Here is a 19,112-nt window from a genome sequence, read left to right as displayed (position 1 = left end):
TGCAATTAAAAGTTGGTATACAATTCATGGTAAGATAAGGTGATACTGATCAATGTATTTTAAGGTACTATGATTATGATGCCAAACTAAAAATAATTTTCAGCAAACTTTGGACTTTGAATAGAGATTCTATTATTTATGAAGAATGCTTGGTCTTCAGTATAAACAACCATATTGCACCATAATTACATAATGTGATAAATCACTACAACAGCAAGCATATTACAATATATAAATGTATAAAAATAACACATACACATTAAATTTATACAATGTATTATGTCAAATTTATTTTTTTTTTAAAGTAAAAGGGAATGAAACTTAAATGGCTGCAGAGAAAGATTAAAACTAGAAGTGAAGCTTAAAGAATCCCAAATGAAGTTTGCAACTTAGAGGCACCAAAACTGTAGAAGAAGCAAGGCTGAACAAGAAAACTGGTATACAGTGTGTATGTAGAGTGTTAGTCTTTCATATCCCCTCTGCCATATTATGTGTAATCAGACCAATTATCATATGTAATCACATCCCAGCTGTTCAAACTTCAGCAAATTTCTTAACCCCTCTGAGCATTAATTTCTTCATTTGTAATGAGAGAGTAAGAAAATATCTACTTCATAGGATTACCATAAAGATTAAGTCAATATCTATCAAGTGCATAAAGCAGTATCTAGCACATGGTATGCATCTAATAAGCATGGTAAGCCTTTAATGCTATGTACTAATTATAGTATGTATATGTACATGTGTGTATATTACTTTAAAAATCACTAAATAAAATCACCTTTGGGGAACACATGAATGGAGAGAGAACTTTCATCTTATGATCATAGCTCCATGCTAACTACACCTTGGCAACATCTTTGCTTCATCTCAAAGCAAGACTAACAATGAGTGTCAGAGATTAAGTACTAACTTAGAAAAGGATGTTATATTGTTCTATATCACTATATTGTAGAGTTGGGGAGGTGCCTCTGGAAGCTTCCCTGTATCATTCTGTGAGTATAATGGCTATACACTGCTTACCCGTGAACAAACGAGGAGCTGATTATGAAATGATTAGAAGCAAAACATTAAGGAGCAAACTGAAACAAGAACTAAAACTCGACAATCCATAAACATCACATAAGAAATGTTATCAGGCATCTTATAGTTTGTGCTATCTAAAAAGCATTTATTACAATGACAAAACTAGAGGTTAATTACTTTTTTATTATTGAATTATATTGTAAAGTCTACATCTACAATTTAATCAGGAAGAAATGCTTTGCATTTATATCAAGGACACATTTATTCTAGTGGAATAAAACAGACACAGACAAAAGACCAAGTACACATTAAAAAAAAAAAAAAAAAGACTAAATATTTTACCTGGTCCTACTTTTTACTATTTTGGACCATACCTTTCCTATTAGAAAATTGATCTTACACACATATAAGTTTGATTATCTTCCCATATTTTTAATCATTAAATGTAGTTTCTCACAATTTCTAATAATAAAAAAAAGACTGAAAACTATATGGGAAGCAAAGTTTAGAAACAAGAAAAACTAGACTGCTATTACTGTACTGTAGAAAAGATGAGTAAAATGTGCCCCCTCTGTGGCTCATTTCAAAGAAACACTTTTACTCAAAGAGGCAAGCATTTCTGATCTAGGAGTAAGTTTTCCACTCCCCTGTGGGACCAGACCTACCAAATGTTTCTGATCAACTGTAAAGTAAGTGAAAAATGTCTACAAGATATTTAGAAGCTAAATATCAGAATACAGCTAATGAAATCAAAATTGTGTGGTCTAAATATACATATTAAGCTTTTTACTTTAAAAGTATCTTTTTATTCCAGATGATATTTAAAATAACTTACATCTTTAGTGTGCTTTATGGTCAATGACTGTGAAGTTGAAATTCAAATGATTTTTGTTTTACTTGATTCTACTAAAATTTCAATTACCTACTATTTTACTTAACCAAGTTATACATGAGGTAAGTTTTAGCTAAAAAATAAAATAAATCAACCACAAAGATAAGTTAACCATTTCAAGAGTATACAAAAATCATAATGCCCACTTCATATTCAAAGTTTACAAATTTATGTATTAACTACTTTGTATCTAAGAAAAGTTTACTATGTCATTTCAAAGTAAATACTTTCTGCACTTAAATCAAATTTTGTTGGGAAATATTGGGCAAAAAAAACCAGGCAAATTTTGTTTTTGGTTAACAGAAGACAATGCAATAATAAACCCAAATGGAACCTAAGACCAGTGTTTAAAGTTTCTAACTTCTAAACAGACACACACTTATTTATCTAAGAAATATTTGGACAGAATGTCTCACTGTAAATAAAAAGTACAGGTTTCCAATTACAGCCTTATAGCTAGCTAAACAGTTTCTAAAAACATGTACAGCCAGCTAACAGTTCTCTAAAACGTGTATGTTATGCTAAAGATCCCTGCTAAAATATCAACAGCATTTAAATGGGTCTTACTGAAGTAGGACATTCATGATACTAGAAATCTTTTAAAAAGTGAGTACAATAGGGCTATAATAATTACTATTAATAAAAGTTACAGAAGAGATTATTGCTGTATGTTCCCCCATAAACACATCAAACCTATGGCAATTACAAAAAGTACAACCCAAGTTATGTTTTTTCTTACCAAATTTCATGTTTCACATATCTGTAAAGTTTTTATACAGCAGAGAATTCTTAAAATCTTTTCTGTAAGAATTCAAAGTATTTAAATGTGTAGCTTCACATTATACTATCATGTTTTGCCCTTCTTGTTTCCCAAATACACAAAAACAATATACATTTTTCTCAAAAGTGAAGTAAGATGTCCACATTAAAAAAATAAAGCCTACAAAAAAGTTCCAGAGCTAAAAAAGATTATATGGCACGAGGTGATCTCCTACTAGTCCAAAGTCCAAAACATTTAAATGAAGTCCATTTATATATCCTGCTTTGCTTTTCAATGGAATACTACATTTATTCAGATGAAATCACATTATTTTTAGTTCTCAAGTCAACAAGTATACACAAATTTTTTTTATACAGTTATTAGAAAAAATAAGGAGACCAAATTGAGTGTGCCAAAGAGATATCATTCAGTTGGATTTTCCAGAGCTATTAGAAAGAAAATTAATGAACGGATTTCCTTGGTTGGTTTCCATAGCTTGATAGACCAAAAACAAAAAAATGGCCACAATAACAAACAGCAAAATTTTTATCCACATGGGAATAGAGCGTCCCTTTTTTGTCTTTTCTGACTTGACATCTGACAAGGGAACATATTTAGGAATATATTTAGATGAAAAAGATTCTTCCATCCTGAAATCACTGAGTTCTAATGGCCGGCCGGCAGCCCCTTTGATTGGTCTGCGGCAACTAGCACTGTTGGGAGTAAAAGCAGGAAGAAAAAAATAAATTTAGATAAAAGTCATGATTCTGATATGTAATATAAGATCTCATTACTACTTCCTAATTTCAAACACATTTCTTGAGATAAGAGTAGAAAACGGTCACATGTAAACAGTGAGGTCAGTCAGCCTATTTAAAATTTCTGTACATTTTTCATTTAAAATGTTGGATGTTCATTCTATTAGAAAATATTCAGAACACTGATATTCACTAAACTTGTTTCCTTAAAGGCTTTTCAGAGCCAATATATTTAGAGGATGAGAGGAAAAAAATAAGGTACTTTGGTGTGATTTGTTCAGTTAGGAAATAATTCAGGAGTTCTCTAAACACAGCCTTTTCAACTAGAAAAGGGAAACTTTTTTACTTCCTTCGAGGTTTCTGTTTATATAACAAACTGAGAATTAGAAAAAGGAGAATTAGATAGTAGGCAAATTATTTATAATACTTCAGCTTATCAAAGTTAATTCTGAAACTGACTCAACTTTCAAGAATATGAACTGGTGACTTGGAATTACACTGCTCTCAAAAGAACAGTTTACTTCTGAAAACATGGGTACAATAACCTTGTGAAGAATAAAAATCATAATTTCCCTATTATATGCTAGCCATATTTCAATTAAAAATAAAAGGTTAAAATTCCTGTAGGTGCATATGAAATAATCATGTTGTACATCCTAAGTAGATATAACTTTTATGTCAATTGCACCTCGATAAAGGTGGGAATAAATAAGTAAATAAATAAAAATACCCTAGTAGAATACACTAATACTTGTTTTAATGTATCTGAATACCTAATTCCTGTTGGTGTAGATGCTTCAAAGGGAAACATTTCCTTAAGAATATCCCTTTCTATTCTTCTTTCCTCTGTTTTTTCTCCCACCTAATAAGAAACAGACAACCACAAGTTAACAGTGTAAATGTGCAATTAAAACACAATTTAAAAAAGAAGTTTCAGAGAACAGAATGCATTCAAGTCTGCCCCAGCTTTTATCACTCCCCTTTCTAAATCCATCATTGCTCAAGTATCCATACACTTCCAAAGCTCTCCTCAAATTTCTTCACTGTGGAGATATGTTAATGTGGTAATGGGGGCAGGGGACTGCCACACATTCAAGCTAACAAAACAACCCCAAACCACCCTCAAACTAAAATTCAGTATAGTTAATATGGCAGCGTTAAGTTCCCCCCACTGGATTTCACTGCTTTTCATTAATATTAAGAGTACACTGTTTCTTCTTCCGTTAAGAATTTTGTAATAACTGATGAAATACAGAAGATATCAAATTAACATGGATCCTTAAAAGTTTTAGTATATGTGAGTCAATTCAATCTTCCTAACTTAAAAAACACAAAATGATTTTTTAAATTACCTGCTTATTTTGCTGTTTACCTTTATGCCCAGATCAGAACCACCTTCAGTACAAATTCATTAAAATTATAATGCATCATGCAGTTAGTACTTCAAAGCTTAAGTATACAGGAGTTAATCAATTCAAGCATCATACAAAGTCACTTAAAAGTCCCATTACTTGACCTTTCAGTGAAAAGATAGAATAGCCTCCCCAACAGCCCAGAAACACTTTCAACCCACATCCATAACAAAGAGAACACATTAGAAGCAGCACAAAAATGAATACTCCCTTGAAAGGTAGAACTTAAGAGGCACATGGTAGCAAGCTGATAGTATTAGCATATCATACTATATTAGTTACTTTCGACTGTCACTAATAAAAGTATGTCTTTAAAATAATATATGCATATATATGTGTGTATATATATATATATATATATATATATATATATACACACACACATACACATACACACACACACCCACCCAATTAAGAAAGCTCTGCTCCCTCCCACTGCAAAAGACAAATATAAAAAATTTCCTCTTTAAAAGATCAATGATAGCATCGATCTAAATTTTATGCATTTACTTCAGCTCTTGTCAATGGTTTCTTTGGTGTTCTTCTGGGTATGTCTGAGAATTCAGTGATTGGCAGAATAGGAGCTGCATGCTTGAAATTTCCAGTCACCCTATTGACAACCTGCCAAGATTCAAATTATTCAGACTCAGAATTATCCAAACATAACAAAGACACGTAAAAAGAAAAAAAAAGATACTCTATTTCTGTAATATTCAATACTTTCTCTTAATAAAAATTTAGGCAAAAGAACCTAGAAATGAACATATTCAATGCTTCACATGTGAAGCCTTAGCACTTTTTAAATATTTTAGCAAAAAAGTTTCCTTATAATACTTAGGTAGGATTCTTGTACAGATTGATATATTTAAATTGACTATATTGAAAAATTCTAAAATTCAGAATGGGGAAAATGAGTTTAAAATATAATGTTTAAAAACACAAATTTGAGATTTGCCAAATTTACCACCTCCCCAGTTCTAATTAAAGGGTAATTTACAAAGAATACCACTTGTATAGTTTATGAAACATATTTACTAAGGTTTCGTTGCTTGAAGCCATTATAGTTTCAGCTATGGGAGTACTCTCTGAAATTATTGCACCATCTATACGAAAATGCTCTGAAGTTTCCACCTGTTAGTTTGAAAACAAAACAAAAACAATAAATATAAAATAATCACTAAAGCCCTACCAATCTGAAAACCCAATTCTAAGTAATAAGCCTTGCATCACCCTTTTCCTTGGAGTTCTTCTTGACCCTCTTGTGGATTCCCTAGTTAATGCCTGCAGAGGTCCGCCTTTTGAAGATCCACTTGTCCATTCAGTCTCAGTTATTCCAGCTTGAGAATAGCTCTATTCAAGTATCGACACATTAAAAAGTCATATTCTAACATCAAACACCTTAATAATGGCCACATTACCTAGCACAGTGAGAAGTCATGAAAAATCTCCAAATGCCAGCATTTGCAAACAATGCTATGCCCTCAACATATTTCTAAACGTACTGACTAAACCAATATGTAGGCATTGGAAAGTGCTAAAAAGTATGGTAAAATACATTAAAGCATCCAACTACAGGAGCTTACAAATTGTAATATGAGTGAGAGGGAGAAAAGCACATAATTTTATCACTGCTCCTTCTGTGACTTGCTGTTTGCTATTTGGTTCTTGTTTCATAACTGCACCTCTTTGGCTGTCTAAACAAAAAGCAGGCTGATCATGACTATAATAAAGTCATTTATTATAACAAGCCCATTTCCTTTTAAAACAAAATAAAATTTTATAATTGTTAGCATAAATTAAACATTGTCCTTTTCAAGTAGGATTATTTAAAGGTTCAGTTTAAATTATAATCCACACATAACTATCTGAACGTAAAAGTTCCCAGGTGTCAAACTTTTCTTAGAAACAGATACTAAAATTGAGCAAGAAGAACCTGGTGGTAAGTTACCTCTTTCACAAACACACAAGCCTATAATGTCAAATGCCAAACCTACACTTCTCACTATAGAGATAGCAGTAGTGATGGACCACTGGTACCTTCCAGTCCCAGATTCCTTTCTCCCTGAAAAGCCAATTGATTTTTCCTCATTTAAAAAATAATTTAGTAGTTCTTACATAATAGTTTGAAAACCACTAGACTAGTACTTCTCAAACTAATGTGCATATCCATCACCTGGAACTTTTGTTAAAATACAGATTATTGATTCAGCAGCTCTGGGGCAGGACCTGAGATTCTGCATTCCAAGTAGCAACTTACTCAACTTTGAAGCCACAATTACCAGATGATTCTTTTAAATTAACCAGAGAACATCTATCAATGGTTAGTATTATACTAAAGTGTGCTTATATTGTCACTTCTGCTTTCAAGGTAATATTTTATCTAGATAACTGAGGTTTTTATATCCAACTCAGTGCCTATTAATTTTAAAGACAGATGTATTTTACTTTCATCCTGAGACAAGGGCGCTCATCCAGTAAGCATGCTTATTTAGCTGGAAACATTACTACCTAAACCCCACAAGGTACAAACATAGTCTCCTATCTAATTTTTTATTTATCTGTATTTGGGATTAGTATTAAAGAGTTTCTCTTTGACTCACAATTAGAAACTCTGGGTTCCTTTTCCTGCTATCAGAAAATATGTGCTGAATGCAAACTTAAGATTGATCAAAAGACAAATGCATAAACACATTACACACAAATATGATAAATGTTTATTAACAGTTAAATTCCTGATTATTTGAATAGAAGGGAACAATAGTTTTAATCTGAGGTTCTCAATCCTGGCAGCATAGTATCAAGTGGGGAGCTTCTAAGAGATATCAAATGCCCCCAACCCCAGCTTAGTCTAGTTAAGTCAGAATCTCTTCTAGAAGGGGCTTGGGCATAGTTAATTTTTACAGCTCCTGAGGGGATTCTAATGTGCAGCCAGGGTTGAGGACACCCGGTTTAAGATACTATAACTGACTTATGATGCTATCTCAAAGTATTTTCTTAAAACTACTTTCAGTAATGCTTCCTCTTTAATAGTCAATTGCTCAATGCCAATAAAATTAGAACCAGTATTTTAAAAATATTATGGTTTGAGAGTGTATCTGGTATTATCAGTGTATATTAACTATTTTAAAACTCCCCAAAGCATTAAAAATTACATTTCTTGAAAGGGTTAATAAAACTGATAAAATATAAAGACCATTTTTATGTAGATATTTTATCTACAGCCATGAAGGTGGCATGTGGAAAATGTCCCCTTTCCTTAAAATTGGTTGTCTCCCAAATTCCAGGATTTTCCATTTGTTGTATTTTGAACTGAAATAATTTATCAAAAATTTTACCAACATCTACTGAAACTACTATGGTTAATAAAAAAAAATTACATGTTTACATTTCTATTAGTTATCCTTGAATTAAAGGTCAAGTTCCATTTAAATATTCTTTATATTCTTCTGTGGAAAGAAACACAAGAAACACCTTGGTTGCCTGTGGGAATAGCTGGAAAGGGGTGGGAATAGCTGGAAAGGGGTGGGAAAGACACTTCTCACTATAAATCATATATACTTCCTTTTGTCCAGGTTTATTAAATTCTTTGGTTGAGGACTATCAACTAATTTTATTAGTTCTTTGACTATCATCATCTAATTGAGAATTAATCATCTTCACAGAAAACTAATGGAGAACTCTTCACACACCAGAAAAAATATTCTGAAGATTTTTTCTATCAGAATCCACTATAAACAAGTGACGATTACTGACTGAAAAGAATGGAAAACATCCCTATGTAAAATTAGTAGTTAACGTGATTGCTGTATACTGTTGCCAAAATACTAACTGCAACTTTCATCTACTTTCAGCAAGATGTTCTCCAGCAACTCCTGAATTTATCAGGAGAAAAACAGGAGACAGAAACAAAAACCTTGCATTGCCTTTCAATATGCTATCAGGCAAAAAGTTATTTGGAAGACAGTAGGCAGTTGAGGCACAAAAGAATGCAGGAGCTGGGCTATAAAAAAAAAGGCTATAGATCTGTCAGTAAAAATACAAGCTCTAAGCAAAAATTTACACAAAACGAAGTTATAAAAAGAAATAGTATTAATTAAAAGCCACCTTACTCTGAATAACTATTAATTTAGGTGAAATATGAGTAATATGGTTACTCATATTAATTTAAAAAAAAAACACAGAATCCTATTCCTCCATTAGAGAAAGGTACTCTCATACAATGCTGGTGGGAGTGTGAAATGTTTTAACTCTTATGCGGGAGGGAGATTTGGTAACATCGAGCAAAATTACCCAGTAACTTTACTTCTAGATTTCCCCAAGATAAATTGGCTAAAATATGAAATGATATGTGTAAGGCTGTTCATCAGTTCATCTTTGTATTATCGAAACAGCATAACTGAAAATAATCCAAATATCCACCAAAAGTAAAGTGGCTGAATAAATCCCAGTACATCTATAAAATGCAATAACATGCAGTGGTACAGAGCAATGAGGACGATGGCCATACTATATTCTGATATGGAGTGATCCCCAGGATATGTGTTTAGATTAACAGGTAGAAATGTGCAAAATTCACTGCCTTTTATGTAAGAAGAGGAGCAAAAATAAATGTATACATCTATACAGTAGGCTTCATGCCTAGCATGGAGCCCTATGCGGGGCTTGAACTCACGACCCTGAAATCAAGACCTGAGCTGAGATCAAGAGTTGGAAGCTTACCCTACTTAGCCACCCAGGCGCTCCCTTAATATTTTCAAAAAGAAAATATTAACCAAAAGTTAACAGAAATAGCTACTTATAAATAAAAGGAACAAAGATAAAGTCCAGATTTCTGACTCTCTTATTTATGCCTAAATAAAACCATATACATTCAAAAATCTGTATGAAAGAAAAAAAATTCACTCGTGACTTTAAGCACAATATTTTGATTTTATGCCCTAACGACAAGAAAAACTGCCAAAACAAACAAACAAACAAACAAACCAAAAACCCAAACTGCGTTTTACCTGCCTTATTATCAAGAGTACTGTATTATTTAGAAACATCTGTATAGTGAAACTAAGTAACTCACGTTTTAAGAACCAAGATACTCAGCATAAAAGAGATACAGATAGAACATCCATAAGTTAGATAGCATTCACAAACTTGATGAATTCATGATTTATGTTTTCCTAAAAAATAAGTACTCCTAGCTCTTCCTAGTAAAAAGGGCTGAAAGCAATGACAACCCAGCAGAAATGCACAACCTAGCATCCACTGTAGGTAGCTTCCAAATGTTTTCAATGAAAAAGATTAGGGTTCTTTGGAAAAAATGTCTGATTTGGTAAAAGGCAGGAAATATACATGAGCCTGGGACATCTTACTGTGCTAGAAAACAAGAAACTATCAAAGACAAACAGCGTCAATAAAAGGACACAGAAACCAACTCAGTAATTCCCACTGAATAAGGATGACACAATTTGAACATGGAAAAAGAATGATGAGTATAACTGATTCATAAATGAAATATATGAAAACCATGCTAGTTAAGAAATATTTTATTGATCACCTCTCAAAGTGACTAGGGCACTTTAATTTGAAAGTTGGCAAAGTATGCTGGCTCTCTTGTGTGAATTTTATTTCAAGGTAACTATGCAGGTCATGAAAGAAGTTTTTTTTGTTTTTGTTTTTTTTAAGTTTATTTGAGAGACAGCTTGAGTGGGGGAGGGGCAGAGAAAGAGGGAGAGAGAATCCCAAGCAGGCTCTGCACTACCAGTACAGAGCCCAACAGGGGGCTCGAACCCACAAAGAGGCTAGATCATGACCTGAGCTGAAACCAAGAGTCAAGACACTTAACCGACTGAGACACCCAGGAGCCCCATAAAAGTTCTTTATAAAAGAATTCCAGTTTATAGATGTAAAGGAATAAGAGAATAAGAAAAATCACTACCTTATAACCTCAAACAACATAGTGGTTCTAGGCAATAATCATAAATGGCTATCATAACCATTAAATGAAAGGGTGATGTGGAACTTTAAAATGGATGGGTCATGCTTTCAACATCTGAACCTATTACTAATTTAGCATTGTTTTCCTTCTGAAATGATGCAGTATGACAGCCACACCATTTATGAAGTATTCTGGTCAAAGAAACTGAACCTGAATCTATCCAATCCTCTAGTTTGATGCTGTGCAATATGGTAACCACCAGCTATTTAAATTTCAGTTAAATAAAATTAAAATTTTAGTTTCTCAACTGCACAAGCCACATTCCAAGTATTCAATAGCCACATGTGGCCAATGGCTACCCCAACGGACAAGAGATATAAAAAACATTTCCATCATCACAGAAAGCCTAGTACACAGCCCTACCACAGGTCTAACTTCCAGTCTACAGGACATATAGGGTTACAGAACAGGAACTTAAATGACAACTGAAGAAGCAATCTGCCAAACCCAGAATATGGGAAATTCTGGAGAACTGACTTGGTTTCTTCACCAAATTAATAGAGGGGAGTGGAGATAGCTACAGGCTTGTGAGATCAAAACAAAACAAAACAAAAATCACCAAATGGTATGTGTAGCTTACTTGGATCCTGATTTGAGTAATTTAATCATAAAAGAGGTATTTCTGAAACTGGAGAAATTTGAACAGATATGAAAAAATTAATGACTTTATTAGGTGTGATAGTATCAGTGTTATATATGTATATATGAAACAGCTATCTTTTCGAGATACATACTGAAAGTACTGACATTTTAATGTATGAAATTATGTTAGAGATTCACTTTAATATATTACAGTAAAAGCAAAATAAAACCAAAAGGAATTTAAAAAGCTAGAGGGTACACGGGAAGATGAACAAAACTGGTAAAACGCTTAAAACAAGTGACACTCTCTGAGTACAGGGTCCTTAAACACTTCCCTCCAATTTTCTTGATGTTTTGAATTTTGTAGAAGGCCACTATCATCTCCTAAATTTACTCTGTATTTATCCTGTCCCTCAGTTTAGATTCTCCAACTCAATTAAACCATACTTAATACCATCCTCCAACCTGCCTTTTACCTATTATCTGACCAGTCAAGCATTCTTGATGGCACTATACCATCCTGCCTTTATACTGAGAACCAAAATTCTCCATGCTGGTCTATTTCATTGTCCGTCACCAGATTCTTCCTAATTTCTCTTTTCATGTTATTTCCTTATTCTTCAGCATGTCCCTGCTGCTAAATAAAAGGGCAATAATATGTTTATTCCAGTACTGGTTTTGTATTAAACAAAATCTTTCATTGAGTGCTCTATACATTCTCTGCAATCCCCAAGCTTATTTCTAACAAATAGTTCTGAAATTCAACTTATCAAGTACATCAAACCAAGGCAGACATAGATTAAGCAATCAAGAACTTCCTCTGAGGATGTGTGACTTTAAAATGCCAAAGAGAAGATGGAAAAGTTAAATAACCAACTAGACAAATCTTCCAGCTAGACAAATTAAGGATAAGGAAAATGACTCTACGGATAGCTATCTTGTAAAGGTCAGCCAAATCAATGCAAGATTAGAGTCAATGATTTGTTCTCTGTTAGTTCAGTTATACCTGTGCTTATTAGTTCTCTCTTTAGTTACCTACATTTTCCTTTTGAAAAACTGTACCCTGCCTCACCCACAAATGAAAAAGAATTTTCACCTCAAATAAGGAAAGAAAAGTATGGTTTTAGGAACAGACTAGCTTCAGAGTTGAGGGAAAAGCCACAGAAGACCAGCAAAAGTAGAAGCAAAATTAGAAATCTAGACAAAGATACAATATAAAATCCATCCTTTCCTTTAAAAAAAAAAAAATGCTTAGGCATTTCCAACCTTTTAAAATATTTCCCTTGAAAGTATGACTGGCTTTGAATCACACTTAGCACAGAATCAAACACAAATGAGACATTTATTAAACACTAGGCTCTTGCAGTTAAGTACAGGCTACGCTACTGACAAAAAACATGAAGTTTAGATTTCTAAGGCCATTTAATGAACAATGGAATGAACACCTCATTGAGGGCTGGAATTTGGGTGTCAACTATTAACCAAAGGCGAGGACATAAGCAAATTAGTGCTGTCAGATTATTTATACCTGAACACAGCGATCAGAAAACTAAAGATACCTGATTGTGTTCAACTCTTCTTTGCTTGAGTGTTACTGGAGTCTTTGCTCTGCCCTTTAGTGGTTCTCTCTTCTCAAGCTTGAGCTCTATTTTAGAGTCTGGAAATAACATCGGAGAAACATTACTCTCGGAACTACACAATAAACTACAATGTCATCCTCACTACTCTGGAACCTTCGTTTTAGACATTCTTATGTAAAACAAGTTTACCTACTGGTTATTACCTCAATAGACTACAACTGTTCAACTGTAATTTCTGTCTTTAAAAAGTTTACTTCCCCATTCATATTTTATTCATATTTGTTTATCTCCCCCACTCCTTACGATTTATTCTCCTCTCCTTTTTCTGGATCTAGTAGCCTAAAACATAAAGTGAATTCAAACTGCCCATGGAGGCTTTTCACTCAAAACAGCTTGGATGTGGGAAAAGGACATTAAAACACAGTTGTTACCATTCTTTTGTCCATACGGTGCATAACTACTATATGAATAAAGGTTAGCTATTAAAATTTGAAATATGGAAGAACAAAAGCTATAGGGAATGTTAAGGCTGAAAATACCTGCATGGTATCAAGCCTCTAATAATAATAAATAGATGTGGTGACATTAATACTTTAGGGCAGTTTAAAAGTCCTCCCTTCTGATTTGATGTGATTATAAAAAACCTGGGTACAACTGAGGTTAGAAGAATCCCACTTACATAAAATAAAACTCACAGGTCATTTCTCCTCCTTCTCTCCATAATAAAAAACATTTCTTTGAAGAGAAGCTAGTGCATATACATTAGTTAGCATATCACCACGATGCCAACAACTCAAATATATCTTTTATAGTCTTCAATGTTCCATTCACCTAGCCTTCGTTTTTTGTCACCATTTGAAGAGCTAGATTTTTTAAGTTTTATTTATTTAAATAATGTCTACACCCAACATGGGGCTTGAACTCATGACCCCAAGAGTCGCATGCTCTTCCAATTGAGCCAGCCAGGTGCCTCAGAAGAGCTAGACTTTTAAAGACTTGTAAAAATTTTAGTTAACTTCCACATTTTGTGGCCATTTATCAAAGTATAGCAAAATCAATGTCACTGTTACTACTAAAACTTCTATTACCAAAAATTTAAGTTAGATTATTTTCCTACCAGAAACAGAAATGGGAGTCAATTCTTAAACAAAAAGCTTAGTTTTGCATGAACCCAATGCACTGGTGCTAAAAAAAGTAGTCAGGATAGGTATGTTTTTGCTAATTATCTAGTCTGGTACTAGTCAGTCCACAGTCTACTTGCAAGTCTCCCCAAAAATAAACAGTGATTTTTACCATCTTAGCTCAAATAGTTCAATCTTTACTTAGGATTAAGGTACCAACACTACCCCCCAACCCCAAACTTCTATTAAATGGACTTATTAATATATTTATGTTTAGGATAATCCTTAGCATTATAAACCTTATATTTTATTAACTCAGAATCTAAAAATCAGAAATCACAAAGTAACGAACCCAGTAGTAGTTGAGCAGAAATGGATAAAACAATGAAGGTATCTGGTCACAGAGTAATTCTTCTCACAAATTTAAATTCTAACAGCCAATAAAAACATAGTGTTTAACAGAAGAAAAACCACAATACTTAGAATATTTTCAACTATACCACTGGAATCTCAAGAGAGTTTCAATGAAGAAATGGAAAAGGGATGTTCATCCACAAATACCTAACTTGTTGCAACTCTGAGAATAAAACACACATACAACATGTTTCTGGAGACCACACAATACTGTTCAAATTACAACTTTATTGAATTTGCAGAAGCATTCTACAGTAATACATTTAAAAAAATCACATTGCACTTAGTAGGTACATGTATACATGTACATTCCAGAAGACAAATAACAAACAAAATTACTCCCAAGAAGCTGCAAAGATGGACACGTATAATAAGAATATAGTAATGGCTAGGAGTACCAAAGGGACTATACTTTGCTTATACTTAATACTACTATTTTCAATAAGAATACAAAGAAATTTGATTATCAAATGCCTCTACAGTTAGACTCATCTTACAATCATAAAAATGAAAACAGAATATACTGCTTTATACAAAGTATAATATGATTTCTTATAAAATTTTTTAAAAACTAGTAACAAATTTGCTTTCAAAATTTAGATTAAGTCTAATCATCCACGAACCACAACATAACTTGAAAGTGTTATTTAAAAAAAAAGCGCCCCACTTTTCCAGTGTCTAGTTCATCTGACAAACTACAGTGATAGTGAGAATGTACTCTTTTAGAATTTTATTGTTTAGAGCAGTATTTTTAAAAAATGTTTAGTTTTGAAGGAGAGAGTAACAAAGCATGAATGGGGGAAGGGCAGAGAGAGGGAGACACAGAATCTGAGCGGCCCCCAGGCTCTGACCTGTTAGCACAGACCCTGATACAGGGCTTGAACTCAGAAACTGTGAAATCACGACCTGAGCCAAAGTTGGACACTTAACCAACTGAGCCACCCAGTCACCCTGTTTATAGCAGTATTTTGCAAAGCATGGTCCATGAACTGTTTACTACCAGTCCTTCATAGAAATGAGACACTTGCACTGGAATGTAAATTGGCACACTGTTTCATCAATAAAATTTTGCTACAAAAATAAACCCTGCCATTGATCTAAAAAGCACCTCTAGATCCAAATTCTGGTGCATACTTATCTTGTCTGTAGATCAGTGACTGTCTGCAGACTGGCACTTTGAATTGCACTGATCTAGAATATTATGAAGGAATACAGAAGTAAAAAAAACAAAAGTGAGAAATAAAAAAAAAAAATGTGGACAAGTTCCAGAAAGTGAAAAGATATTTAGTAATATTTAAATCTGTGAAGACTCCACTTATATTCTATTTAGTGGAATTTCCTTAGTTTTGGAGAATTGTAAAATCTTAAGTAAAACAGGAGAGAGTGAACTATATGAGGCAAAGATTCTTTGAATTGTTTATATCAGGCTTTTTCTATCACAGCAACTTAAAAAATAAAAAAGGGAGTACTATGTAGGCAATTTTATACTGTAATTTGATAGGCAGAAGTTTGACTTTGAAAACAGCCCAATCTGGAGACTAAAAAGATCTTTAAAGAAAATCCTGGCAAAAAGCAATTAAAAGTACTTGAACTTCTTAGAAAAGCTGCTATGTTCCCCATATTAAAGATCAAATAAGGTGTCTTTATTCTTAACTTTATTAGTGTTTATTTCCACGCTTTTTAATTACTTTGTATACTTCTCCTCCAAATAATGTTCCACCTTTAAAAGGAGTAACAGCCAGCTTATTCTTAGAAGCTGGATTAATTTTACAGTCCTTCAGCCAGAGATATCGGCGACCTAAAGTGGCAGATCCCATGCTATGGGCAGCCATCTTTACTTCATCAAATGCAGCCTCACAAAGAAATGAGGCTGCATCATATGTTTTGCTCAGAATCCCAAGTGCCTGCTGCATATGACTAGGATCTGAACTAAGGATTTGTGCAGCCTGACTGATGTCTGCCTGCAGAGCCCGAACTACAAAGGCAGTATGGGTTGCAATCTGCAATGCTGATGCTGCAGCTTCATATGTTCTACAAAGTACTAAGTCCAACTGTTTATCACAAGACTCAGTAGAAGCTGCCTGAATACCTACGGGTGGAGCCGCTTCAGAAATAAGCCCCAGTATTTCATCATCTACTTTTGGAACTGATAATATCTGTGCTGCCTCTCTGGAGGAAATTGGATACTTGCATGCCAATGAAGGCAGTTGCCTGTCAATTTGCTGCCACTCCTCTTCAATTACTTTTAAAATAGATTCATGGAAGGGAAAAGATAGTTCTGGGGCATCTATTTTCTCATGTTGTGACTGCTTAGACATTTCTATGCCTAAAGTAGTGAGTGAGTGAGAGACAACAGTTTTGGCAAAAGAAGACATAACTTCAGATCCAGGTGTATTTTGAAATGCCACAAAGGAACCTGAATCCTTTTCGTCTACTGACTTTTCACTGAGTCTAGGGAATTTTCGTGGAGGAGACAGAGATTCGGTTTCTTGAAAATCAGATCGATCAATTCTCTTCCATCTGTTTTCTACATCCAGTGGGGGTGTAGAGTTTGAAGTCCCAGGCAAACTCCCTACCCCACCCTGGGCCAACAGAGAATTGACATAATCTCTGATTGCCTGAGCAAGTGGTGGAGAAATTACTTGTGAGCTCCCAGACTCTTCTAGTGCTTTCCTTTCACTGGAGAGAACTGACTGATCTGAAACATGGGACCTCTCAGTACACAATGGTTGAATTCCACTTTTCTCTCCACGGTAAATATTTTCTACTATATCTTTATAGCAAGTAGTGGTGGTTTCTTTAATCAGTGAAGGAGAAGCTGCAGCAGAGACCAACATGGCAGCGAGTTCATGCTGAAATGATGCCGAAGAACTTTTCTCTAAACATCTATCATGGCTAGACTTGGAGGAAGTAAACAAATTCCCTCCAGAGGCTAACTTCTGCAACTGTTCCCTGCCAGGCAAGGTTGTGGCAATAAGAGGTTCCCTAGGTGGGTCTCCCTTAGAAGTATGAACTTTCTTAGCTGCCTGTAGTTCAGTCCTGCCCAAAGGAGGACGGGTGGAGATTTCAGGAAAAGAAATACCCTGAAAAAATCCACCAGAGGGAGCAGTTGGAAGTTCAGAAAAAGGAACAAAATCCCTAGTGGACTTCACTTTCTTGTGTTCTTTCTTCTTTCCTGTAGAGGCAAAAGAGGCAGGAAGTTTAAGCATTACTTGTGTTTAAGCTGATTTATTTTTTTGCCTCTTTGCTAACATAGTGCTGTTGAAGGAAAAAACTATATTTCATATTCTGAACAACCAATCTGACACTCTGTGCCCTGGCAGGCAATGCTTATGGAGATATAAGCAATTTGGGTCAAATTAAATAATCATGAAATTGACGAACAAGTCATATGAATTAAAACTTTATAAATATCAAGTTGTTCTTATTATAGAAAGGTCATTGTTTCATGTACTAGTTAAAAAAAAATACTTACTATGGTCAAATTTTCTTAAAATAGTCTAATAACATGTCAGAGTGTTTGCTTTTCATAGTTGCCCTGAGATCACATTATCTAGCAAAAACTATAAATTTAAATGCCTGCCAATAGAAAACAGAGATTGTATTGTAAATACTACCACTATATATTAATTGCAAGAAATAAAATGGACATATAAGTAATAAATTAGTAAGATGAGATCTCAATAGTATAACAGAATGGAGAAAAGCAAGTAATAAGATTTAGCATTATATTTATATACATTTTTAAAAGTTCAAAATAATATCATGTTATTAGATACATATGAAAAAGTATTTAAAAATGGGTTGGAAAGATAAACACCAAATTAATGATAGCGGTTGCTTCTGTGTTGATAATACTTGGAAAGGGTAAGTGGGAAAACTTCGTTATTTTTAATACTTTATTCTTAGAAAAATGAAATAAGCAAAAAAATAATTTTATCTTCTTCATGGTTACTGTATCTTAGGAGTCTGAAAAAAATTACATATATTCGATTAATATCATTTAAAATTTTACCTTCTTCATTGTCACTGTATCTGTCCGAGTCATTACTTCCATTCTGTCTCATATTTTCTGCTGATGAAGAAATCGTTGGCAGAGGAGTTGACGATCTTGACTCTGTTCCCTGTTCCCTCAGTTTCAACAGTTTTTTCTCATATAGCTTTCTGGTTGTTCCTGTATGAAGGCAGAACTTGCTTTAATATCTGTATTTTCTTATTTAAGATCCTGCTTATCGTATTTACCAACATTAAAATGCTGCATTCATGCTTAACTTTTTTTTTTTTTTTAACATTTATTCACTTTTGAGAGACAGAGATAGAGTGAGTGGGGGAGGGGTAGAGAGGGAGGGAGACACAAAATCCAAAGCAGGCTTCAGGCTCTGAGCTACCAGCAGAGCCCGACGTGGGGCTCAAACCCAGGGACCGTGAAATCACGACCCAAGCTGAAGTTGGACGCTCAACCGACTGAGCCACCCAGGTGCCCCAACACTTTACTTTTCTAAACTTAAGTGATTAAAAATACCATATAAAGGATTCTTTTCTAAAATAGGTGTTTTGCCGAGATTTTAATACATACAT

General features: G+C 33.9%; 1 protein-coding gene across 6 annotated transcripts in view; it reads right to left on the bottom strand.

The window, feature by feature from the left end:
- Positions 1-1,189: 1,189 nt before the first annotated feature.
- TMPO (thymopoietin) overlaps positions 1,190-19,112 on the bottom strand; it is a 30,532-nt gene continuing 12,609 nt past the window's right edge. Inside the window, exons 3-9 of one of the 6 annotated variants that reach the window (XM_043562260.1) lie at positions 18,550-18,708; positions 12,979-13,076; positions 6,079-6,198; positions 5,884-5,979; positions 5,359-5,469; positions 4,210-4,298; positions 1,190-3,391 (exon numbers count right to left, since the gene is read on the bottom strand). In XM_043562260.1, the coding sequence (XP_043418195.1) occupies positions 3,106-3,391; positions 4,210-4,298; positions 5,359-5,469; positions 5,884-5,979; positions 6,079-6,198; positions 12,979-13,076; positions 18,550-18,708 (959 nt within the window). In that variant the 3' untranslated portion in view covers positions 1,190-3,105. Of the gene's footprint in view, positions 3,392-4,209; positions 4,299-5,358; positions 5,470-5,883; positions 5,980-6,078; positions 6,199-12,978; positions 13,077-14,724; positions 17,710-18,549; positions 18,709-19,112 lie in introns of those variants that run through there. The other 5 variants (XM_043562262.1, XM_043562263.1, XM_043562264.1 and 2 more) reach the window with 5 other exon arrangements.

Source organism: Prionailurus bengalensis, chromosome B4, assembly GCF_016509475.1.
Source record: "Prionailurus bengalensis isolate Pbe53 chromosome B4, Fcat_Pben_1.1_paternal_pri, whole genome shotgun sequence".
Taxonomy (NCBI): domain Eukaryota; kingdom Metazoa; phylum Chordata; class Mammalia; order Carnivora; family Felidae; genus Prionailurus; species Prionailurus bengalensis.
Note: the sequence above shows the minus strand (reverse complement) of the source record. Positions and strands in the feature narration are given on the sequence as shown.